Source organism: Penaeus vannamei, chromosome 4, assembly GCF_042767895.1.
Source record: "Penaeus vannamei isolate JL-2024 chromosome 4, ASM4276789v1, whole genome shotgun sequence".
NCBI lineage: Eukaryota > Metazoa > Arthropoda > Malacostraca > Decapoda > Penaeidae > Penaeus > Penaeus vannamei.
In genome coordinates, this window is record NC_091552.1 from 6,828,117 (window position 1) to 6,851,251 (window position 23,135).

A 23,135-nucleotide genomic window follows, 5' to 3' on the forward strand; every position below is an offset into this window, starting at 1 on the left:
CCTCTTTCCCTCTTTCCCCCACTCTCTCTCCCTCTTTCCCCCTCTCTCTCTCCCTCTTTCCCTCTATTTCTCTCCCTCTTTCCCTCTATCTCTCTCCCTCTTTCCCTCTATCTCTCTCCCTCTTTCCCTCTATCTCTCTCCCTCTTTCCCTCTCTCTCTCTCCCTCTTTCCCTCTCTCTCTCTCTCTCCCTCTTTCCCTCTCTCTCTCTCTTTCCCTCTTTCCCTCTCTCTCTCTCCCTCTTTCCCTCTCTCTCTCTCCCTCTTTCCCTCCCTTCCTCCCTCTCTTTCTCTGCCTCCATATATAGAAAGATAACTATGATTGTGTAGGGAAGAGACACTCGCACTGTATCTTTGTTCACCTTTTTTTTTTTTAGTCAGTCTTTTGTATTATTCTTTTGAGAGGTTGCCAGGTTTAAGAGCGCGTGTGTAAGGTGGAAACGGAGAAACGATCATTGTTGTGGATTTTCTCTTTGAACTGCAATTATCATGTTCTTTGTTTGTTAAATGGGCGTCCGTTCTAACTCTTGTCTCTCTCTTTTTTTGCAGGTATGTCGATGAAGTCACGTAACACCCTACTGAGGAATTTATTAAGGTAAGGGTTCTCTGTCTGTCTGTCTCTCTCTTTCTTTCTTTCTTTCTTTCTTTCTCTCTTTCTTTCTTTCTTTCTTTCTCTTTTCTCTTCTATCTTTTTCTTTTTCTTTTTCTTTTTTCTTTTTCTTTTTCCTCTCACCCCCTCTCTCTCTATCTATCTATCTATATGTCTATCTGTTTATCGATGTATCTGTCTTTTATCTTTGTTATGTGTATGGTGTATGTATGTGTGTGTGTGAAGACTTTGTTTTATAAAGCAAACTTTGTGACATCGGTACACAACCAGTAATGATTCGTCTGATAGTACTGCGGTATCGAATTCCCCAAATGTACAGTGTTTGTGCTACGGTGCAATGTTTTAGATAGAATGTTCGGTGACTATAGTGATTTAGATATATGTTTGGCTTAGTATAGCATTTAGTTTTCATATTTGTTTACCAACTCCCGTATAATAAAGCCTTTTGAGTTGTAAAATCGACCTGCCGCTGGTTCGGTTCCCGAGAGTCTGCCTAATTCGGCCCTTCGTCCTGTGAATCACATAGCTTACCCAGTAAAGTCCCCTGTAGTCCAGTAATGCTGTGCTTGGTACACCCGCGTCCACCTGCGCCAGTCAGCCCCCCGTTTACCCCGAGACAGCATAGTCGTGCGCAGTTAAGTGTGGTTCAGTAAAGTCCTCCCCTTTTGGTAACAGTATCTGGCGCCAGAACCTCGGTTGACATGTAAACAAACACTGCAGGTCATCGACTGTGCCAGGGATATCTGCTCATGTGCGACACCTGTGGTTAATCACTTGTGTGCAGGTGCATGGGGGTATAACCTGCATGAATTCGTTATGCATACACTTGTGAGAAGCAGTCTCGCGGAATGTTGTATGTGCTAATCTTAGAAACCAAATTGCCAGTTCCTTGCAAGTGTGCCTGTCAGCTGGTAATGTTGAAGCAGAGACGGAGAGTAACGAGTCACACAACGCCATGACCCTTGCCGTCTTCCCGCTACCTTGGTAACCGCAAGGCCTCAGGATAAATATAGAAAGGAATTGATTTAGCGCACAGAGAGACAAGACGGTTACGTAAGTCAAGCGGTATCACTGCTCGGGCATCGCTTGGCACTTGCCAGAGCCTTTGTGCGGGGAAACACGCACACACCCACGGAGATGTATGCGCGCTCGAGGACACACATAGAAGCGCTCATTTTCCCGTAGTCCACGCGCGAACATCAGGAATCCCTCCTAAGAGCTGCCCTCAGAGGAAGCCGTCGCCGGGGAAGAGCCTATAAGCCGCTATAATTTTGTTGATTCAGCGAGCGTCATGCACCCCGTGGCACCGAAAGCAAGGTTGCTGGGTTGCGCCACGCGCGTCGCCGTCCGATTCGCGAAAAGCGTGTTCGTTGCGAGCGCGGCGGGAGAGAGAGAGAGAACTCGGCGCAAGAGGGTGTCTACGGCCTTTGTCGACGGTCAGAAGCCGTCGGAAGAGAGGGAGGGGGAGGGAGGGGGAGGCGGCAGCGCCGGCTCGAGCGGGGAGGCGGCCGGGGGGGGAGGGGGACCCGGGATCCAGAGGGAGTCCGGGAAGGATCGAGGGGAGGAGGGAAGTCTCGGGAGGAGGGGTAAGAGAGGGAGTCGTTCTAGGGTACAGTTCTGGAGCTTGCAAATAGTGAGTCGTCCCCAACGTACCCAGGAGAGGGAGCAGAGCACACTTTATCGTGTACCGTTTTGTTCATACTTCAGCCTCGTAACTTGGTTGAGGCCGTGGCTGTCTCTGCCCCTCACATGGCAGCCATTTTATGAGGAGGAGGCGATGAGGAACACATTTTGAGGAAAAGGTAAAAGTGCAGAGAGAGAGAGAGAGAGAGAGAGAGAGAGAGAGAGAGAGAGAGAGAGAGAGAGAGAGAGAGAGAGAGAGAGAGAGAGAGAGAGAGAGAGAGAGAGAGAGAGAGAGAGATTGATTGAGTGTGAGTGAGTGAGTGAGTGAGTGAATAAATGAAGTTTAGGATGAATGGAACGTGGAGGGAAATCCATCAATCAGATACGAACGAAGAAACAAGAATGACAAAAAGAACACGTGAATCGAAGTCACAAAAAAGGATAAATTCAAAAGTAGATCCGAAAAAGAAAGAAACGAATAAAATAAATGGAAAACACACATAAATGACTTGCCCTAAAAACATCAGATTGAGCTCGGGCAGAACAAAGCCATGCCGCGGAGAATCGAGGCGGAGATCCCGAAAAAAAATGGCAAAAAGACGTAATTAGGTGAGGAAGAAGACACAGGGCGGTGTAATGTCATGCCGTTCCACTTCCCGTCTTGCGCTCCCGCCATGACATGCCAAGTCCCTCATGATCCTCGGCGAGAGAGCGAGCCACGATAATCACGGGGTAACGTCATACCCAGTCAATAATTCAATAGTAATTCACCTGTTACACGACCGGTAATTAGGCGTTTCTGAGAGCGTGACAGTAGATGGAGCATTTTCAAGACTTTGGGAGTCAGACGCAGCGGATTTCCGGGGCCTGGCAGACAGACACACGAAACTTAATGAATCTTGCGAAAATGCTACAAGTTCAAGGCCATTTCCGCCCGATACCAGGATATAAATTAGCGACTCGGGCCCGGGATCTGCGCCAACGGGGACTCGAGGGTGGCCGTGCAGAGTTATTTCCAGAATGCTTCAGTTCCCGCTGAAATTCCCCCGTGAGAGAAAGCGATGACTCGACCGGCGCTGATTTTGAGCTAAACATTTTGATATTTTGTGGAATTTCTGGCCACGCAGAACGCACATACTTTGGCAACCCCGTCACACTGCGTCTAGACAGTGTTGGCATATCGTGGGCATTTAATTTCCCCGAAGATAATCTGTACTTGATTATATTTTTTCCCATCGTTCAGAGATCATAATTTTATGGACTTATATTACAGGGTGTGTCACAAAGTCAATATGTTGTGAAATGAGCTACGGAAGACGTCTAATAAAAGAAATGTGCGGCCGGATACGTCAATAATATAGAGATGGCATGTTTAACAGAGGACATGCAAGGTGCGCTAGTCCGAATTTGTTTTATATTTTTGTTTTGCATCCGTTTGATTTTTGTGCAGTTTTTGGCCGTTTTGCAATAATTGCGGAGTTCGGGTGGCGGCGGAAATAAGTCGTAATTGGGAGGGAAAACCTTCGGGTCTGCCACTGAAGAGCGGTCATGCGCCTTTTGAGGAATAAGGAACAGTCAGCATGTGATGATGATATTTTACAGTTTGGTTCCCCCCCGGGCGTGGGGTGGGGGGAGGGGGAGGGGGGATTGAGGGGTGGAGGGGGGAGGGGAGGGGGGTTGGGTTCCAAGGGCAAGTTCAAGGCAGGCTTGTGAGCCCTGCCTTGTGATTCTGTTTTTTTCTCGCAGACAGTTTCCCTCGTGGCTTGTTTTCTCGTCTTTTTTTTCCCCTCCTCCCGGTTGGCTTCTTTCTTTCTTTCTCTCTCTCTCTCTCTCTCTCTCTCTCTCTCTCTCTCTCTCTCTCTCTCTCTCTCTCTCTCTCTCTCTCTCTCTCTCTCTCTCTCTCTCTCTCTCTCTCTCTCTCTCTCTGTTAGGTGTCAACATCCTCTTCGTTGAGTTTTTTTCTGTTTTCTTCTTTCTTTTGTTTATTCTTTTATATCTTACTGTATGTTTACTCTCACTGCCTGTCTTCCTCCTCTTTGTCTGTCTGTCTGTTTATATTCCTCTCTGGCCGCCTTTCTCCTCCCTTCCCCCTCTTCCTCTCTCCTTCCCTTCCCTTTCCCCTCTACCTTCCTCCCTTAACCCTTTCCCCTCCCTCCTTCTTCCCTTACGTCCTACCCATCCTTCACTCCCCAACGCCCTCTCTCTCTCTCTCTCTCTCTCTCTCTCTCTCTCTCTCTCTCTCTCTCTCTCTCTCTCTCTCTCTCTCTCTCTCTCTCTCTCTCTCTCTCTCTCTCTCTCTCTCTCTCTCCCACTCCCTCCCTCCCACTCCCACTCCCTCTCCATCACTCCCTCTCTCCCTCTCTCACTCTCACTCTCCCTCTCCCTCTCCCTCTCCCTCTCCCTCACTCCCTCTCTCCCTCATTCCCTAGCGCACTCTCTCACTTTTCGTGTGACTGTAGATCATACGTGGATGTCCCGAGCGAAAGTGGGTAGACTCAATGTAAAGTGATTATCCACTTCGCTTTCCCCATCAACTCTGACCGCACCAGCAGGTCCAGCCGTTACCCTCTCCGCTGCCCGCCACCACTACCTTCCCGCTACACTCACCCCGCCGCTCTCTCTCTCTCTTTCTCTGTCTGTCTGTCTCTCTCGCTCTCTCTCTCTCTATCTATCTATCTTTCTCTCTATCTCTATCTCTCTCTATCTATCTACCTTTCTCTCTCTTTCTTTCTCTCTCTCTCTCTCTCCCTCTCTCTCTCTCTCTCTCTCTCTCTCTCTCTCTCTCTCTCTCTCTTGCTCTCTCTCTCTCTCTCTCTCTCTCTCTCTCTCTCTCTTCATTCTCTTTCTCTCTTTCTCTCTCTCTCTCTCTCCCTCTCTCTCTCTCTCTCTCTCTCTCTCTCTCTCTCTCTCTCTCTCTCTCTCTCTCTCTCTCTCTCTCTCTCTCTCTCTCTCTCTGACACTTCCCTGGCCCCCTCCCCTGCCCCTGGCTCCTTCCCCTGGTCTGACCACAACCGCCCTCGTCGGTGCTTTCAGGGTGAACTTGTGCAACACTCTTCAACTTATGCAACAATTCTCAACGCCATGTCTTGTTTTGCAACCCAGCCTCGTTATGTAGACCTGAAGAGTTGTTTTTTATCCGAGGCGAGGGAATGGAGCGGCGGCCTACCCTCAGTGCCACCATCAGTCGCGGCGCCACAGTTCCCCCAGTCAAGGTTCGAATAAAACTGATGGATGTGACTTTGACAGCCAATGCGTAGGCAGTTTAAGATCCAGGCTCCGGGTCCCACACATAACCCTTTCGCCCTTATGTGACACCGGGGACTAAAATATGACAGACACAACACATGGCGCTCTCCTTTGCCGCTGCCCCAGTTCCCTGCCTCGGCCCCTGTGTGTCTGCCCGTCGTCTCCGAGTGTGAACAACCCTTCCCTACCTTCCAACCAATCTCTTAATCGCTTCACACTGTTCGCCTGTGCTTCGGCGGCGCTTAAAACAAGCCACTGACATCCCGTCTGCCGTAAGACCAGCTGGCCACCCGGTCTCCCCTCGCACTGCCACACAGCATGCAGCACCGTGACACAGTCTGCCACATGACACTTATGTTGAGAAGCTTAGACCAAGGTCACATTCCTGCGGTGGAGGAGGAAGCCACCGGTTGGTTATACCGGTCACACACGCCCTACTGCCCAGCACATTCACACGCGCACACGCACACGGAGGCACGCGCACACACACAAACATAAACACAGGCACCCGTTCAGTGGTTCGCCCTCAACGACGCGGCTCGGTGGTTGGCGTGGCATGCGGGGGCCAGGTGGAGTGGAGTCGATAGCGATATCCCGGGCGGTTCGAAAATTCGCCTAAGCCTACAGAAGGTGGATCTGCCCGGCCGCTACACCCCCGCACAACGAGCAGAAAAAAAAATCATAACAAAAAAAAGAAAGAAAGAAAGAAAGAAAGAAAAAGGGAAAAGAAAAAAAAGGTTTGTTTTGTCATGTGGCGGTGGAGGCGTTGTGTAGGCCTACCTTCAATGCCGAACCTCGGAGATGGTCGGTCACGCAGCCTGGCATTCGCAACTGAACCTTGAGATTGTGAACCTTGCTTGGCTACGCTCGTAATCAGATGTGAGAAACGTAATCGTTCTTTAATTATGGCGTCGCGGGCGAGTTGCAAATTCTCTCTTATCTTTCCAGCTTTACTCTCGCGTTTGTCTTATCTTTTTATTTCTTGCATTTTATGTGTAATTTTGAATTTTTGATGAGTGTTGTCTTTCCCTCGAGGGTATGGGTTAGTGTATGACATTTGCCACGCCGCGCGCTAAGTGTTTTAGGGTTAAATCACTGTTAGGGTTAAGGTTTAGGCTTGAGTCCCCTCCCCCCTCCTCCCCCGCCCCTGTGCGAGTCTGTCACACTTACACTCGCTTTATTTATCCTGCCAGCTGCCGCCATGGCTGTTGTTGTTAGTGCTGATGTCGTTGTTCTGTCCGTGTTCTTGTTCTGCAGTTGCTGCGAGTACTTGCCGGTGGCGTCCGCCAAGTACACGGACGGGAGGCTGGGCTCTCACTCGCTCGGTCCGTCGGGGTTTTCCCTTCTTTCCTCCTCCGGGCGCTTCCTCGTCGGCGGCGGAGCGGTTTGCCGAGGGACGTGGGTTTCGTCTTTGTTTCTCGCGATTCGCTGCGTTTAAACCTACTACGTCGATGTGTGTGTGTGTGTGTGTGTGTGTGTGTGTGTGTGTGTGTGTGTGTGTGTGTGTGTGTGTGTGTGTGTGTGTGTGTGTGTGTGTGTGTGTGTGTCCGTGTGTCCGTGTGTCCGTGCGAATAACAAAATCTAATGAGAGTAGCTGCACGCAAAGCTTCACCACTGACTCGTTCGGTTAAAACCCGAAAACGAAATATTTTTTTTTATTTCGAGTCTTCGTCCCTCTCCGTAACGTACGTTCGACCTCTTTTCACTTTGTTCTCTTCCAGGATTTCCTCTCTTGTTCCGCCTCCCACACATTCGCTCTCCTCTTGTTTGTTTGGTGTCTTTGCATCCGCCCATTTGGGAAACATTCCTGTAAGCTTATTGGATACTTGGCAAAAGGGGGTGAGAGAGAGGGAGAGAGAGAGAGAGAGAGAGAGAGAGAGAGAGAGAGAGAGAGAGAGAGAGAGAGAGAGAGAGAGAGAGAGAGAGAGATGAGATAAAGAATGATCAAGTTTTTTCAGTCTTTGCTCTGTGTTTCTGTCTGGCCCATTCACAACGAGAGGGACCCGCAGCACGAGAGTCACCTTCCCTTTTCACTGGACATGCCACCTTTCTCCCATGTTGCTGTTCCACCTTTTACTGTCCCTTTCCCCCCCTCCCTCCCCCTTTTCTTCAGTGTATTTCCGGTGGACATTTCTAGTAGATTTCTTATTATTTTTTTCTTAATAAAGTTAACTTCAGTGGTGCTGTTCTCGTCCTTCCTCCTCTTCCTCCTCCTCCTCCTCCTCCTTCTCGTAGTCCATATGAATGTCTCTCCTTTGTCCTCGAATCCTCTTCTTCCTCCTCCTCCTCCTTCTCCTCCCTTCATTGGCAGTGCAAGTGGAGATGGCAACGTGATAAACAATGGCACCAAGCAAATGCGGAGCCACATGCTGTTCCCCTTTGGCATCCATTGGCTCTAGCCTTGAAAAACGCCACACTGGAGAGAGGGAGTGAATGTTAATGACAACGTGGCAACTCTGGCTGCTGCTGCTGCTTTTTTTTCTTCTCCTTCTTTCTTTTTTTCGTTGGTTCCTTCTTTGGTTTTCTTGGTCGTCTTTGGCACGTGGGATGTCCCCTGTGAGTCTTGTGCGTGTGTCCCAGCACATGACCGTGTCGGCACAGCCATATTGATCGCCGGCGCTTAACTATTCGAGGGCAAACAAACGCGACGTCGCCGATGGATGGCAACCGCGCGGTGAACGACCCGACCGTGGGAGGGACAAAAAAGAAAACGAAAAAGAGGAAAAGAAAAAAAAGGGAGAGAGAGGAGAAGAAAAGAAAAAAAAAGAGAGTGGAGAGAATAAAAGAAAAGAAAAAAAAAACATTGCCGCGTTGCTGTCGTGACTCCATTGAGGGAGGATTTGTCGCCATGCTGAGAGAAGCCGCGTTCGAGACTCATCCGAGACGAACTTTCAGCCGCGTCTACAGACCTTCAGAACCGGAAGTTTGATTTAGCTTTTTTTTCTCTATTTTTTCTCGGAATTCTTCCTTAATCAACATTGATAAAGGAAGCTCTCGAGCCGGCGGGGGCGCGCGGCACGAAGTCACAAGGGTATATGATCCGAGCGTTTCTTCCCGGGGCTGTGCATGATTTGTATCCCGTTCGTGCGGTCGGTCGGGCGTCCCCTGCGCGAGGTACATGGCTGATGAGTTCGATCTCTCATGGTCTGGCGAGGTCGCAGCGAGGAGGCGGGGGAGCGATTGCTGCCAGGCCCTTCGCTCGACGGCGTCTCCTCGCCCCGTCTTCCCTCCCTGGCGCTCGGAGATTCCCCGCCCGTCCGTGGCACGTTACCTGTCCCGGCCCCTCGTACTCGTCATACTCGTCCGCGCGCGAGTGTCTGTCGGTTCGTGCGTACGTCGGAGTCGGCATGCAACAAGTGTCATAGCCATGGCCGGCAGAGACTAGCGGCTGCCTCACCTTCCTCTTGTGCACTCATTAATGAGTCAAGAATGAGCTCGGGAGACGCGGCGGCACTTCCTGCTTGGCGATCTTGAGGAGGCTATTTCTGCCATACGAGATACATACGCCTCTAGGACGAAGGCCTGAGTGTTGTCATGGCAACAGTGCCATTAGTGAAGGCAAGATAAAAACAAACCACCGAACCGTCCCTCTCAAGGCGCGGCGAAGAGGGAGTCCACGGAGGGGTCGGTCCGGGTTGAGGAAGGCCCACTGCAGCCGCGCGTCCGACCCCATTACCGGAGACACAGGGCTTCGAATTGGTATTTCGTCCCGCTCGCCGTTGCATAATGTTGGAAGTCGCGTGTGGAACTCATGTTTCAGACGGCGTCCAGGGAGGGAGAGGGAGGGGCTAGAGCTTCTCTGTGTAATGAGATGTAGTCATGGCAACGACGACTGCAACGTCCAGTTTTAGGTAATGATGATGACGGGCGGGGGGGGAGGGGGTGGCTTCCTCCTGCTCTCTCGCCAGCCCCAGCCCCTCCCCCCTCCTCCCACCCTGACCCACGCTCGTCGCCTTTGTATATTTCACCCACAAACCTGCCCACATTAGACTCGTTCTCCACTTCCTGCGCTGGCGCCCATGCTGCCTCTCGCTCTGCGCCCACGCATGTCCTAGTTTGAGGTCGCTGGAGCCTACATATAAAAAAAAAAGTTAGGGTATTGGCGCGTGCTAGACCCTGGCGGCCCACATAGGCCTGTGATCTGGATTGGGTGGCAAGGGACACCATTATTGGGGAAATTCGACCGGCCTACTTACCCCTATCCCAGCGGTCTTCTTCGCTGCCCATTCGAGCCTTCTCCCCTGTCAGGGTCCCTGTCAGTGGGTCGCCGCTCCGTTGTGCACGTTCTCTGCTTTGTATACGGCGCCCTCGTGTATTTTGTGATTCTCTCTCTCTCTCTCTCTCTCTCTCTCTCTCTCTCTCTCTCTCTCTCTCTCTCTCTCTCTCTCTCTCTCTCTCTCTCTCTCTCTCTCTCTCTCTCTCTCTCTCTCTCCTTCTCCTCCTCCTTCTCCTCCTCCTCCTCCTCCTCCTCCTCCTCCTCCTCCTCCTCCTCCTCCTCCCTTCTTCCCTTCTTCCCTTCTTCCCTTCTTCTCTTCCCTTCCTCCCTTCTTCCCTTCCTCTCTCTCACTCACTAATCACACACACACCTAAATCAACGCCCGGTTCATCCACACCCCCGGCCCCCTCCTCCTTGCCAACCCCCCCCCCCCCTCCTTGCCGCCGTTCCTGCTCGGGGAATTACGAAAATGTTGCCTTGTTTTTACGAACACATTTTTTTCAAGGTTTGGACGCAGTAAATGTGAATATGTTGGCAAAGCAAAATAGTATGCTCGCCGTTTCGGTTTAAAAGAATGTTGTTGGCCTATGTGGATCTATGTGTACAACTGCTGTGCTCTATGTCTTGTAGGCCTCTGTGTGTGTGTGTGTGTGCGTGTGCGTGTCTTTGTGTGTGTGTGTATATATCAGTCTGTTCTGTTTTGTTTTGCAAGTATACGTTTTATTTGTTACCACAACTTTGCTGCAATTAATTTTATTAGATTTATTTTGTATTAATTTTATTTGATTTACCCCCATATATGCACCGCGCTAACGTATTTTTTCTCTCTCCATTTTCCAGGGTTCCTGACCCGTGTCCCAGCGCCTCCACTTGAACACAGACAAGGAAAAAAAAATCCCACGAACGGAAAGAAAACGCCATAGAAAGAAATGCGTTTTTTTCATGGAATGCACGAGAGAGGATAAGACAACGCACACTCCAATTTAGAAAAAATATATATATATATGAGAGCCACTATTAATTGCTATCATTTGCGATCGTTCTTGGTTGAATTTTTGTCTTGGAAAAGAGGATGGTGGAAAGTTGTGATGATAATATTGCTATTGATGATACAGTGTTGACTAGTGCACTCGTCACGCCTGTGTTTTAACCCGCCCAGTGCCTTCAGGCGTGTGAAATGCAAGTCACACGTGGACCATTCTTCAGGTGAGTACACACTGCTCTCCACGTGGCATAAAAATGTGTTGTATATTCTCATTCTCTCTCTGTCTCTCTCTCTCTCTCTCTCTCTCTCTCTCTCTCTCTCTCTCTCTCTCTCTCTCTCTCTCTCTCTCTCTCTCTCTCTCTCTCTCTCTCTCTCTCTCTCTGTCTCTCTCTCTCTCTCTCTCTCTCTCTCTCTCTCTCTCTCTCTCTCTCTCTCTCTCTCTCTCTCTCTCTCTCTCTCTCTCTCTCTCTCTCTCTCTCTCTCTCTTTCTCTCTCTCTCGTTCTCTCGTTCTCTCGTTCTCTCGTTCTCTCTCCGTCTCTGCCCCCCTCCCCCCACCTCTCTCTCTCTCTCTCTCTCTCTCTCTCTCTCTCTCTCTCTCTCTCTCTCTCTCTCTCTCTCTCTCTCTCTCTCTCTCTCTCTCTCTCTCTCTCTCAAAAAGAAAAAGGCTGCTAAACACGCCACCACATGCTTATTTTTTGCCAGCTTCTAATTGTCATGGTAATGATACATACAGTACCACATGTATGCAAAAAAGATTGAAGTGTATTGACCACAAGAACAGTGCCGACTTCACACGCTTATATGAGTTATAAGTGTATTTTAAACAACGTTAGTGTTGCCATTTGCAGAATCCGTAGTTGCTTTGTCTTCCTGTTTAAGGTTGTGGCATGTCATTTTCTTATACTTTTTAAAGAGTTGACTATCATATTACCTGGTGTTAGAATCGGCAAGGTTTTCTTTGTCTTTTTTCTTTGGATCAGCTGTTGTCCTTAGGCAGCAGTTCACGGGATAAGCATATGGCAACTAGGCGAGGTCCGTTAAAAACTGTCATGGTACTGTGGTTATAATATGTTGATCTTTTTCTTCTTTTTTCCTCTTCTTGGTGTTGTCATCATAGCATGCCACAGTCTACTATAGTATTAGATTAGTTGATGTAATTGCCATGGTGTGAAAAGAGCCATGTACTTTTATTTACTTTTTATTTCATTTTTAAGTCTACATTCTCGTCACCTCGTAGAACAGGTGTGTTGAATATTTTAAAGATGATGTGGTGATGGTATTACTTATTACCAGCGTCTTTTTTCTTTCTTTTTTGCTAAAGTTGATTTGAGGTTATGTGGCACGTGCTGACAATTTAGTGCCTATAATTGTGAAGACCACATGTTTTTGGCGAGGTCGTCATCTCGGTTGCTAATGACAAAGACGTTAAGGTGCGAGCTCCCTCTTACGCTTTTAGAGGTATAAAAATACCTCCTCCTCTCATGATAATGTTTATGAGGGTGGTTATTTTGAACGGTGTGTATCTTTCCAAACATCCACACGTTACACTGGCGAGGAATGTTGAACACGGCTTGGGTAACATTCTTCAGCCTCCTGTGTTTAAGCGTTCCTTAAGCCAGTCTACACACGGGATGAGATAATTGCTCGACTGTTAGGTTCCTTTGCCTCAACGATAACATTCTCGTTCTAAACTGTCTTTGGATCACTGCTCCGAGAATTCTCCCCGGTCGTAGCCGAGAGAAGGAAGAGAGGGCTGTGGCGGTCGTGCCAGATTTGGTACCGTGGCTGTGGGATGTTATTGTAAAGTCCCGTGTGCTAGAATTGGTCATTTACATGTTAGGATGTTTAGTTGGTTTTCAGTTGTTTTTGAGATGTTCTTTGCTTCGTCTTGTGATAAGGACAATTGAGGTATTAGCTACATAGTGTTTATTAGGATCATTTTGTTGTCATCTGTCTGTTGGTAGGCCGAGGGTCGAGATCATATGATGTTAGAAGGAAACGAAGAGAAACCGTCCGTATTCAGATTATCGCGGGGATATTAAACGCAAAGCGAAGACGACACTGAAAGGCTGGCTGCGCTGCTCTCGGGGCGAGGCTGGAGCGGTAGTAATGAGAACCGAAGCTGGCAGGGGTTGATTCCCGTCTTGGTGGAAAGATGGAAAATGGAGGAGGCTGTGATGCTGATGGCTGGACTGGGAAATTGGTGGGCCAAATCTGGAAGGGAGGGTGATAGTGCGTCTGGTTGGTGGGGGGAGGGATGATGGGGGTAGACTGGGGTGGCGTTGGCGGGGTTAGGAAGGTAGGCCAGGGTTGGGGGTAGGCTGGGGTGATGCTGGGTAGGCTGGCTGGGCCAGACTTGTTGTGGGTTTATGTGTAGGGTCGTGACGCGCTCTGTCATAACACACTTTTTATGGAGACGTTTCGCCACGGCAGAATGGTCTTTATCGTCCCCAGCCATAAGGGTGGGAACCATGTGCCCTCCGCTGTCTCATACTTTTTCACTGGTGTCTGTTTGCGATGATTAAGGATTCCATATCTGAACGATTTTGCTATTTTCGATGCAAAATGTGCCATTAACGCCGAGGGGAAACTGTGAAACAAAATCATGTCCCAGTTCCCGCTCGGCGGAGAAAATAGGCTCAGCAGAACCTAGAAGTAAATAAATGAATCATTTGCACAAGTTTATGTATCTTTTCCCTTGCAATAACCCTTATGGGACCTGAAAGAAAGGATCATTTTGTTAGATAAGAGACGATTCTCATAAGCAAAGGATTTTCGTTGTTATTTTTCCAGGCCATAAGGGCCAGAATAGCTTAGGCGCCGGAATCTGCCAGAGGGTCGGATCACACACGTTGCTGACGACTGACGCCCCTTTGAACCCTGAGCATAGAGCCTGAAATTACCCCCGAGCTCCACGTTGGCTTATTCCATAGTCACGTGTTTGAGCCAAAGGAAATGTCAGCTCTATGTATTAGGGGTATACAGTTGGTAATGGCATGCAGCATCCTCGAGCTTAGCCGGTCTGGCTATGCCAGCTGAAAACCAACAGCAGCTTAGCCATGGCCTCAAATTTTACCTCTAATAAACTTTTAAGATCGTAAGTAATGTTTAATGTTATATATGGAAACCAATGAATTGGAATAAGATTAGTAAGTACCATTCTTGAACATATACACAAAACCATACGGACTCACACTCACTGATGCACTCATTCGCACTCACTCACACTCACTCACCCATTTACACTCACACTCACTCGATCACTCACACACTTTCACTTACTCAGAGAGAGATGGGGGGGGGGGGGTGAGCCCATACTCCTGATTGTCTTCCACACAAGCCCAGACATTTCCTAACTACGCCCCTCGCACGCGGGCCTCGTAGGTCTTTGTGGGAATTCACGGAGCTCGTCGAAGCTAGGATGGAAGGGACCACAAAGCGCCCGTGTGTGCCCTTGTGATTGGCAGAGTCCCCCCTCCGTGCCACGGCCGGGGCAGGGAACGGATCCCTTTTTCTTTAACCCTACCGAAGTATGGCTCGTGTCCGCGTTCTGCCACCCCCCCTCTCCCCCTCTCCTCTCTCTCTCCTCCGCTCCCTCTCACCATGCCCGGGTGCCCCTCCACTTCTCCCGATGAGCCTGGGGGTACCCTGCCCTCCGTCAGCTGGTCACAGGGACTCCTCTCGCGCATGGTTATGTTTCCATGACAACGGTGTTCATATGAAAGACGATCGGGAAGTGGGAGCCTTTGAAATCTGCCTCAAACCTCCGCTGCCACGAGCGGGGAGGAGACGCTTCGGCCCTTGAGAAATCTTGGAGAAGGCGAATTCGAGGGTCCGCCCGTGTGATTAAGTAGCCTCCGGTGTGCGGCGAAAGGTGCCTCTGAGTGCCGTCTGGTCTGCCACGCTCCCGGAGAGCAAGTCACTGAAAACGTGCCCGGGCTTGCTGGTACCGGATACAAGGTTGCAGCGGCCTTCCTGTTGATTAGCAAATGTTCGTTCCCCGTTTCCCTGCGGACATGTGTTCCTTTCATGGCGGCCGTTCCCTTCGCGCACATATTTTACGCGAATGACAGGGAGCAGCCGTGTTGCAACTACCTGGTAACGACGGGGATATTCGTTCACTTCCGTGGCGGTCAAGAATGTGTATTTGTTATTTACCTGGCGAACATGCGGGGACGTTGTTTTACCTGGGAGGTGGACGGGATGATCCCCTCTCTACCTGGCGGGATGAAAGGGATGCTCGGTTACTCGCAGGAATACCAACATCAATGGATAGATGTGCCTCGCGAAAAAGGAAGGATTTGCATTCGCGATTTTCAACCGGAATATGGAAAGATTAGCGTAGATTCGTCGTCGCGATGTGTGCGCGCGTGTAGAACGCGTTCGGTTATGAAAACGCCGTTCTTTTCGAGAGCCTTTCGCACAGACCGACGCGGACCGGCCACGCTGCCTCGGGAACCATTACTTTAAGGAAGAGGCACACTGGCCGCTTGCGAGGGACGCGGATTGATTACGAAAACTTGAAACGGGCACGCGGAAACAATAAAGCGGCGCGTGAAAGGCTTCGAGTCCAGTTTTGTCCCTGGTTTGTGGGTGCGCCTCGTGGGAGACCCCCTCCCCCTCCCCTCCCCACCGCCCAGCCTCTCCGCCGCCGCTGGAAGCCCGTCCGACTGGCTTTTGTTTGATTCAAGCTGTCGAGCCCGGAGAGAACGCGACAAGTTTTTGTTTTGTTTTCCGTGCGTCGGCGAGGCCGTGCACGCGGCGGCGGCCCCGAGTGCGAGCGCTGCGGCCGCCTTCCGGTGGCGGGGACGCGGGGCGGAGGGCGCAGGCACTGCACGCGGCGGGCGGGAAGGGGCCGCCGCTGATCATTTTCGGTCTCGCCTCGACGAGTGCAATTTCCTTCCCCGATACGGGCTTCACCCCCGCGCTAATGATTTATTCCTCAATATCCGCCGAATCTGAGCGTGGATTCCCTTAGCCAAAGGGCGTCCCGAATGGGCGCAGCATCCATGCGAGGCGCGGCGGGCGTGCAGCATTGGTCACACGGGCATGTTGCAAAGCGGAGCATGGCAGGGCATTGGCCGGGCTTCACGCGTCGCCAGGCGGCGAGTGTGGGCGTAGCAGTGACCCGAGCGAGCCGCGTGGCCAGGCGGCGCGGGCGTGGCAGTGACCGAGAAGGCCGCGTGGCGTGCGTGGTGCGGGCGTGCGGGGTGACCTTCAGGACGCCGCGGGCGGAGTTCCCACGGAGACGGTCACCTGGCCACTGTGTTGCGCCGGCACCCGCGGGGGGCGCGGGCAGGTGGGCGGCCAGTCGCCCTGGACGAGCAGGACGCATCCGCCGCCGCCGCCCTCGCCGCCTCTGTTGCACCACATCGCCAGCATGGCTTGCACAGCGCCGCCCACGCATCCACGCCGCCGCCAGCGGGCTAAGCATGTTCAGCTGCTCCTCGGGCGTGGTTCAAGAGGGGACCCCCCCCCCCTGACGCATCGACAATTAGGCGCGACGGCCGGTCCAGGATGGCGGGGACGACCTTCCGACGGGCGCCCCTCCCGCCCTCTCGCCGCCCATTGTCCCTCGCCCTTTATTATCTCGCTCGCGTTCTTGTTCCTGTTCTTGCTCCCTTGCTTTAGTACCGCCGCGGCCCTCATTATCTCCGCCGCTCGCCTCGTCCTCCTGTCTGGTCCTCGTCCCCGGCCGGATGCGGGGCTCATGCTTGGTAATGATGCCCCGCCGCCAGGGGGATGGCCGGGCAGCCCCGCGCACGACACGGCCGGGGCGGGCACGCAGATGGCGGGGGCGGGGGTCAGGGGGAAGGGAAAGGGGGGGAGAGAGCAAGAAGAGGGAGGAGAGGAACAGGGAGGGAGAGGGAAGGAGAAGAGAGGTAAAGGAGGGAGGAGAGGAAGGAGAAAAGGGTTGAAAGGAAACAAGGAGGAAAAGGGAGGGAGCGAGAGAGGAGAGGAAGGGAGGGAGGAAAAAGAGAGAGGGGGAGGCCGGGAGAGAGGGAGCGAAAGGAGAAAGGAAAGAGAAAGAGCGAGGAGGGTAAGAGAGAGAAAGTGTGAGCATGGAGGGAAAGGGAGGGAGGAGAGAGTGGAAGAAGAAGGAGGAGAGAGACGAAAGGGACGGAGCGAGGAGAGAACGGGAGGGAGGGAGCGGGATCGGCGAGAGGGAGCGGACGGGAAGAGGGAAAGGAAGGGAGCGCCAAGCGGAGAGAAAGGAACGAGATGCGAGATGGGAGTGGATTAGGGGGGGGGAGTAAGAGGGGGTGATTGGCTTGAGAGTGGAGGGTGAGGTGGGGAGGGGGGGCTGGGGGGGGATGTCATGGAGGAGGAGGGCGAGGGGGGGGGGAGCTGTGCAACAAGACAAAATGAGCAGACGCGAGGAACGGCGGCGCTGAAGGGCGAGGGGAGTGCGGGAGGGGCGTGTGATAGGTGCTTTGTTTTCGCGTGTAGGAGGAAGAAAGGGAGAGAGGAAGACAAAAAGGGAGGGAGGGAGATTGATAAGAGATGGGGATGGAAAGCGGATGATCTGATTGGACTTAGAGAGATCTTGGTGGAAGTCTCCAGAAGACGGTCTCGGTGGCGCTGGCGGCGAACCCCCGCCGTTCGTCGGCTGCTTCGGCGTTCTCGAACTTCGCCGGAGCCTGTCTGTCAAGCCGGGCGCTCCATTGAGCTCGTGTCTCGCCCTCTGGGATTCGCAACCCTCCGGGGCTCGAGGGCCCATACCTCTCGCCAAGAACGTGTTCGCGATTCACGGCGCTTCATTAGGAAATACGGCGCGGAAATTTCGGAGAATCAGGCTTGTCGAAGAGTATCTGTATCTTCTCTTATCTGCGATCATTTACGTGAAGAATGATGGCGTGGGTTCGGGCACAAAGCCGCAGTTCGTTAGCCCCGAGATTTGGTTCATTCATCCCGCATTTCATTCATTCATCCGGCATGTCGGTCATTCATCCGGGCATTCATTCATTTGCCTGGTGGTTGCAGTAATTATTGCATATTGCCTCGGGGTCTTCCCACCTCCATTGTTGCCCCTGCGCGCCTCGAGCCGGAGGTGGAGGGGGCGGAGGGGGAGGTGACAGGGCGGAGCGAGCATACCACATGGGCTGTACTGTTGCCTCACCCTCACACCTGCCTCATCTAACTACCAACAATAGCCCCTCCACCTCCTCCTCCTCCTCCTCCTCCCCCACACCTTTTCCTCTCCCGCGCCCATGCATCTTTGTCGTCTTTCCCCGGCCTCTCCGCACGCCCTTTATCTTATCCTTATCCTTAGAACGCTGCTGCGGCCCTCCCGCCCTCATGCCATTTTGCGGCGGACTTCACCTTTATGCTCATCCCCTATGCAGGGCGGGGCGTCCTCCATTCCTCGCGTTTTCCCCAAATTGATGCGTCTGCCTGACCCATGATTTCGTCTCGATGTCTCTCATTCCCGTGCCCCCACTCCTCCCCAGTTCCCGTGCCGTGTGTCTGTCTGTCTCTCTCTCTCTCTCTCTCTCTCTCTCTCTCTCTCTCTCTCTCTCTCTCTCTCTCTCTCTCTCTCTCTCTCTCTCTCTCTCTCTCTCTCTCTCTCTCTGTCGCTCTCTCTCTCTCTCTCTCTCTCTCTCTCTCTCTCTCTCTCTCTCTCTCTCTCTCTCTCTCTCTCCCTCCCTCCCTCCCTCCCTCCCTCTCTCTCTCTCTCTCTCTCTCTCTCTCTCTCTCTCTCTCTCCTCTCTCTCTCTCTCTCTCTCTCTCTCTCCTCCCTCCCTCCCTCCTCCCTCCCTCCCTCCCTCCCTCTCTTTCTCTCTCTCTCTTTCTCCCTCTCTCTCTCTCCTTTCTCTATCTCTCTCTCTCTGCACGTAGCAATTCCCACAGTGTTATGCCTTGCTTGACGTAACCCTTTCGTCTTAACTGCCAGCCGTGAATGGCCTCTTTCGTCAGAGTTCATTGTCTTCATTTCTCTGACGACCTCCTCCTCTTCCTTTTTTTATTTTTTATTCGTCTTGTCCCTCCTTCTCGTCCTCCATCTCCTCCTCCTCCTTCTCCCAACCCAGTCTCCTCACCTCCTTCCCTGCCTTGCTTCCCCCTTCCCCTTGCTCCATCCTCTTCCTCTTCTACCCAGTTTCCTCTTCCACTGCCCTCCCCTCCTCCCCCGCTCGCTTCACCCTCTTCTTCCCATGGCCGTATTTCACATTTCCACATCTCGCTAGCAGTCACACCTTCCCCTCGCCCCCCACCCCTCGCCCCCCACCCCCTCGCACCGCACCTGTGTGACGGGTTGGCAACAGATGCCCACCGAAGCCTCGCTGCAGTAATGACCAGATGCCGGCCACCGCGGGAAAATTGCCCATATCCTTTGCAAATTGTTTATATCCTCGGTCCTCGGAATCCCCCGCGCTGCGATCCGCGTCGGAGAACACCTGGCGTTGCTTGCAAGGTAGTAGGGCGAGATCCCCCCCCCCCTCCTCCTCCTCCTCCTCCTCCTCCTCCGCCCTCCTCCTCAGCCTCCCTCCCCAGACGCCCTCGCCGGCGACCCCCCGCGGCTCCTCCTCCCCTCCTCCGCCCGACGCCCCGCTCCCTCTCCACCTTTATGACTCATGTTGTCCCGCTCTTTTTTCAAGTTCCCGGTAATCAAATGTTCATCATAATTATAATTTCGGTGTATACGAGCCCTTAATTGTGCCGCTCGTAGCCCGGCGTGGAGGGAGTGTGCGTGTGTGTCTGGTGTGTTTGTGTGTCTGTGTGTGCGGGCGTCGAACCCAGTGTCGTGTCATGGAATATGATATATCAGTAGACTTACATTCCCTAGTTGAATGAACTACGTAGCATACCCGCAGCAGCCCAGGATAGCATTGAGGAGGCTGCTTCTTCAACCTCGGTCTCCTCTGCTACTGCCGGGGGAGACCCTAGGAATCTGCCCTCCAGGTAAGGGGTCTGGCACACGCTCCGGTTGCGCAACGTATGTAACGTATCCCGCCGAGGCCTAGGTAGATAAAGGTGAGAGAGGGAAAACGTGCGTATGTGCGCAGGGACGTACTTCTTTCTAGCTGTGTGTGTGTGTGTGTGTGTGTGTGTGTGTGTGTGTGTGTGTGTGTGTGTGTGTGTGTGTGTGTGTGTGTGTGTTTGAGAACCCAGGGGTTTTAAAGTGTGTTGAAATAAGTGAAAACTGGCTGGAGAAAACTTACACAAACCTGATCTAGTGGCATTTAGTGACAGGTATGTCAAGAAAGCCGTAACGGGAAAGGCTGCCTTCGAGGTAAGCCTAATTTAGGTTTAGAAGTGGGCTCTAGGTCTGTGTGTGTGTCTGTATATATGTATGTATGTATTTAGGCCTATGTACGGACACGCTTTTGTATATTCTACGCGCGTGCTCGCATGGAAGCGAAAGGGTAAGAGGACAGTCACTCTGTTAATAGATAACACTTATCAGTAGCCGGGCCTAGCTACAGAGATAGCCGAGGGCATTGACCTAGAACACTAGAATAGGAAAGGGTTATTTATAAATGCCCCCCCCCCCCCTTGCCCTTATCGTCAAAGTTATCAAGTGTCAGTGTCACCTGTATGCTCAACTTTCTGTGTCACAGGAGAAGTTATAGGCCTATCGATGTGTTAATGACCTTAACCTCATTCCGTATATTTTTTTCTCTCTTTTTTCCGTAATCACGTGACCCTGAAGCTCCCTCTACCACTGAATTTTCTCGAGATATTATTACCAGAGTTTTTTTACAATCAGCTACACATATGTTACGGAATTTTGTTCCCTATAAGCCTGTATCGAACATACAAATTGATATAACACAGACTACGGCATTATCGGCTTTTAAGAAGTAACTCTTGATTGAAATAGGCCTAGTTATAAATTAAACAAAGGAGAGAGAGTATGAATGTCTGTCTCCTCCACAGCCTTCTTGGGATTCCCAGCAAGGGTATTCCATCTTCAGGCACATCAGGACATTCATTAGGCCGACAAAAAAAAAGGGGGACATCTAGGCCTACGTGTATAATGGCAGCGGAAACGATGACGTCATAGGCCTGGGGACTGGTATTAGGAGAAAATAACATCTTGATGAAAGACAAATAATTATGGATCTAATTATAGCATTGGCGGGAGGAGGTCAATCATCGCTGGTTGAGTGGCCCGTTAAAAAGTCACGGAGGGGGAGGGGGGGGGGGGTTAAAGGCTAGTTTTTAAGTAACCAGAAAGTGTGAAGGTGGAAAAAGGACGGCGTGATATTTTAGTAACAGTGGAGGAAGGGATAGGCCTAACCCACTCCCCTCCCTCCCCTCCCACCCTCTCTCCCTTTCTCCAACCCCCCCCCCCTAAAAAAAAAATGTTATTAAAAAAAAGAGGAACGAAGACGACCCAAAAGGTCATGGAACCTCGCTCGAAATATGATGTTGTTGTTGGGTCGTCCCGGGTTGGAGGAGGCGATCCAGCCCGGGAGAGGGGAGAGGGAGAGGGAGAGGAAGGGAGGCGAGAGAAGGGAAGAGGGGGGAGAGGGAGAGGAAAGAGGGGGGTAGAGAAAAAGGGGGGAGAGGGAGAGGAAGGGGGGAGAGGGAGAGGAAGGGAAGAGGGGAGAGGGGGAGGATGGGGGGGTAAGAGAAGAAGGGAGGAGGGGGGAGAGGGAGAGGAAGGGAGGCGAGAGAAGAAGGAAAGAAGGTGGAGAGGGAGAGGAAGGGAGGCGAGAGAAGAAGGCGAAGGGGGGAGAGAGAAGAAGGGAAGAGGGTGGAGAGGGAGAGGAAGGGAGGCGAAAGAAGAAGGGAAGAAGGTGGAGAGGGAGAGGAAGGGAGGCGAGAGAATAAGGGAAGAGGGGGGAGAGGGAGAGGAAGGGAGGCGAGAGAAGAAGGGAAGAGGGTGGAGAGGAGAGAGGAGGGGGGGGATGAGAGAAGAAGGGAAGAGGGGGATGGGGGGGGGGGCAAGCAGGCGTATTAGAATGCGATCTTTCCCCAAATACAAAATGCGGTAGGCCTCGTGTAGTGATAGTGACAAAACGTGAGTAAGGAGGGGCTAGTGTAATGATGTTAATGAAATATGACGGTAGGCCTGGTGCTGTGATGGTAACAAATTATAAGGCTGCTAGGCCTATCCCGCCGTCTTTGTAAAGATACTCTCTCTCTCTCTCTTTCGTTCTCTCTCTCTCTCTCTCTCTCTCTCTCTCTCTCTCTCTCTCTCTCTCTCTCTCTCTCTCTCTCTCTCTCTCTCTCTCTCCCTCTCTCTCTCTCTTTCTCTCTTTCTCCTCACTCTCCCCTTGTATCTCTATCTATCTATCTTTATCTCTCTCTCCTTTCTCCCCTCCCCCCCCTCTCTCTCACTCTGTATATATATGCATATATATATATATATATATATATATATATATATATATATATATATATATATATATAGTTCTCTCTATCTCTCTCCCTCTCTCCCCCTCTCCCTCTCCCCGTTTGCTCTCTTATCTCTGTCTCCTTCCCTCTCTCCCTCTCTCTCTCGCTCCCTCCCCTCCCCCTCCCCCTTTCCCATCTCTCTCTCTCTCTCACTTTCTTTATATATGTATAGTTATATCTATCTATCTCTGTCTCTCTCCTCCCTCCCTCTTTCCCCTTGTCCCTCTTTCCCCCCTCCCCCCCCCTCCCTCTCTATCCATCCATCTATCCATCCATTAATCGATCTACCCATTTTCATCTCTCTCTCTCTCTCTCTCTCTCTCTCTCTCTCTCTCTCTCTCTCTCTCTCTCTCTCTCTCTCTCTCTCTCTCTCTCTCTCACACACACACACACACACACACACGCACACACACACACACACACACACACACACACACACACACACACACACACACACACACACACACACATACAGCTACACACACACACAATTGCAAAATTCGAACACTCGGTCGCACTCACTTATTCCACTCACTTATTCACACTCAAGTCACTCTTACTCTCACCCTCATTACTCCAGATCGGGCCTCTTATTCATGCGGCGTCGGCCCGGAGTGTTTCCCGGAGTGACTGATGTGGCTGAAAGGTCCCCAAGTGCGAAGCCTCCAAGCCTCCGCGTCTCCAAGCCTCCCCGCTGCTAAGTTCAGCCAGCCAGACCTCCCTTACAGAGGGCTCCGTGTAGGCCTATGTGTGAGGTGAGGCTCGTAGGCTTACGTGAATATTGACACTCGAGTCTGCGATACAGCGGAGTGGTTGGGGAAAGGTTGCTAGTCCTACCCCCTCCCCCCCTCTCTTTCTTGATTTCATTCTTTCTTTCTTTCTCTGTCTGTCTGTCGGGTGGTCTCTCTGTCTCTGGCTGTTGCTAAATCTTCATCTATGTATTACACTCACTCACTCACTCACTCTCTCTCTCTCTCTCTCTCTCTCTCTCTCTCTCTCTCTCTCTCTCTCTCTCTCTCTCTCTCTCTCTCTCTCTCTCTCTCTCTCTCCGCCTCCTCCTTTTCCCTTCTTTTCCTTCCCTCTCCCTCTCCCTCCCGCCCTTCCGTCGTCT

General features: G+C 51.7%; 1 protein-coding gene across 6 annotated transcripts in view; it reads left to right on the forward strand.

Annotated features, from left to right (window-relative positions):
* The window catches only part of LOC138861458 (uncharacterized), a 167,250-nt gene that overhangs the window by 92,800 nt on the left and 51,315 nt on the right, over window positions 1-23,135 (forward strand). For 5 of the 6 annotated variants that reach the window (XR_011398515.1, XR_011398516.1, XR_011398514.1 and 2 more), the window contains exon 3: window positions 10,533-10,898. Coding sequence is in view for 2 of the 6 variants with exons in the window: in XM_070120605.1 (XP_069976706.1) it covers window positions 10,870-10,898 (29 nt within the window). In the remaining 4 variants the exon portion in view is untranslated. Of the gene's footprint in view, window positions 1-546; window positions 593-10,532; window positions 10,899-23,135 lie in introns of all 6 variants that reach the window. The other variant, XR_011398513.1, reaches the window with a different exon arrangement.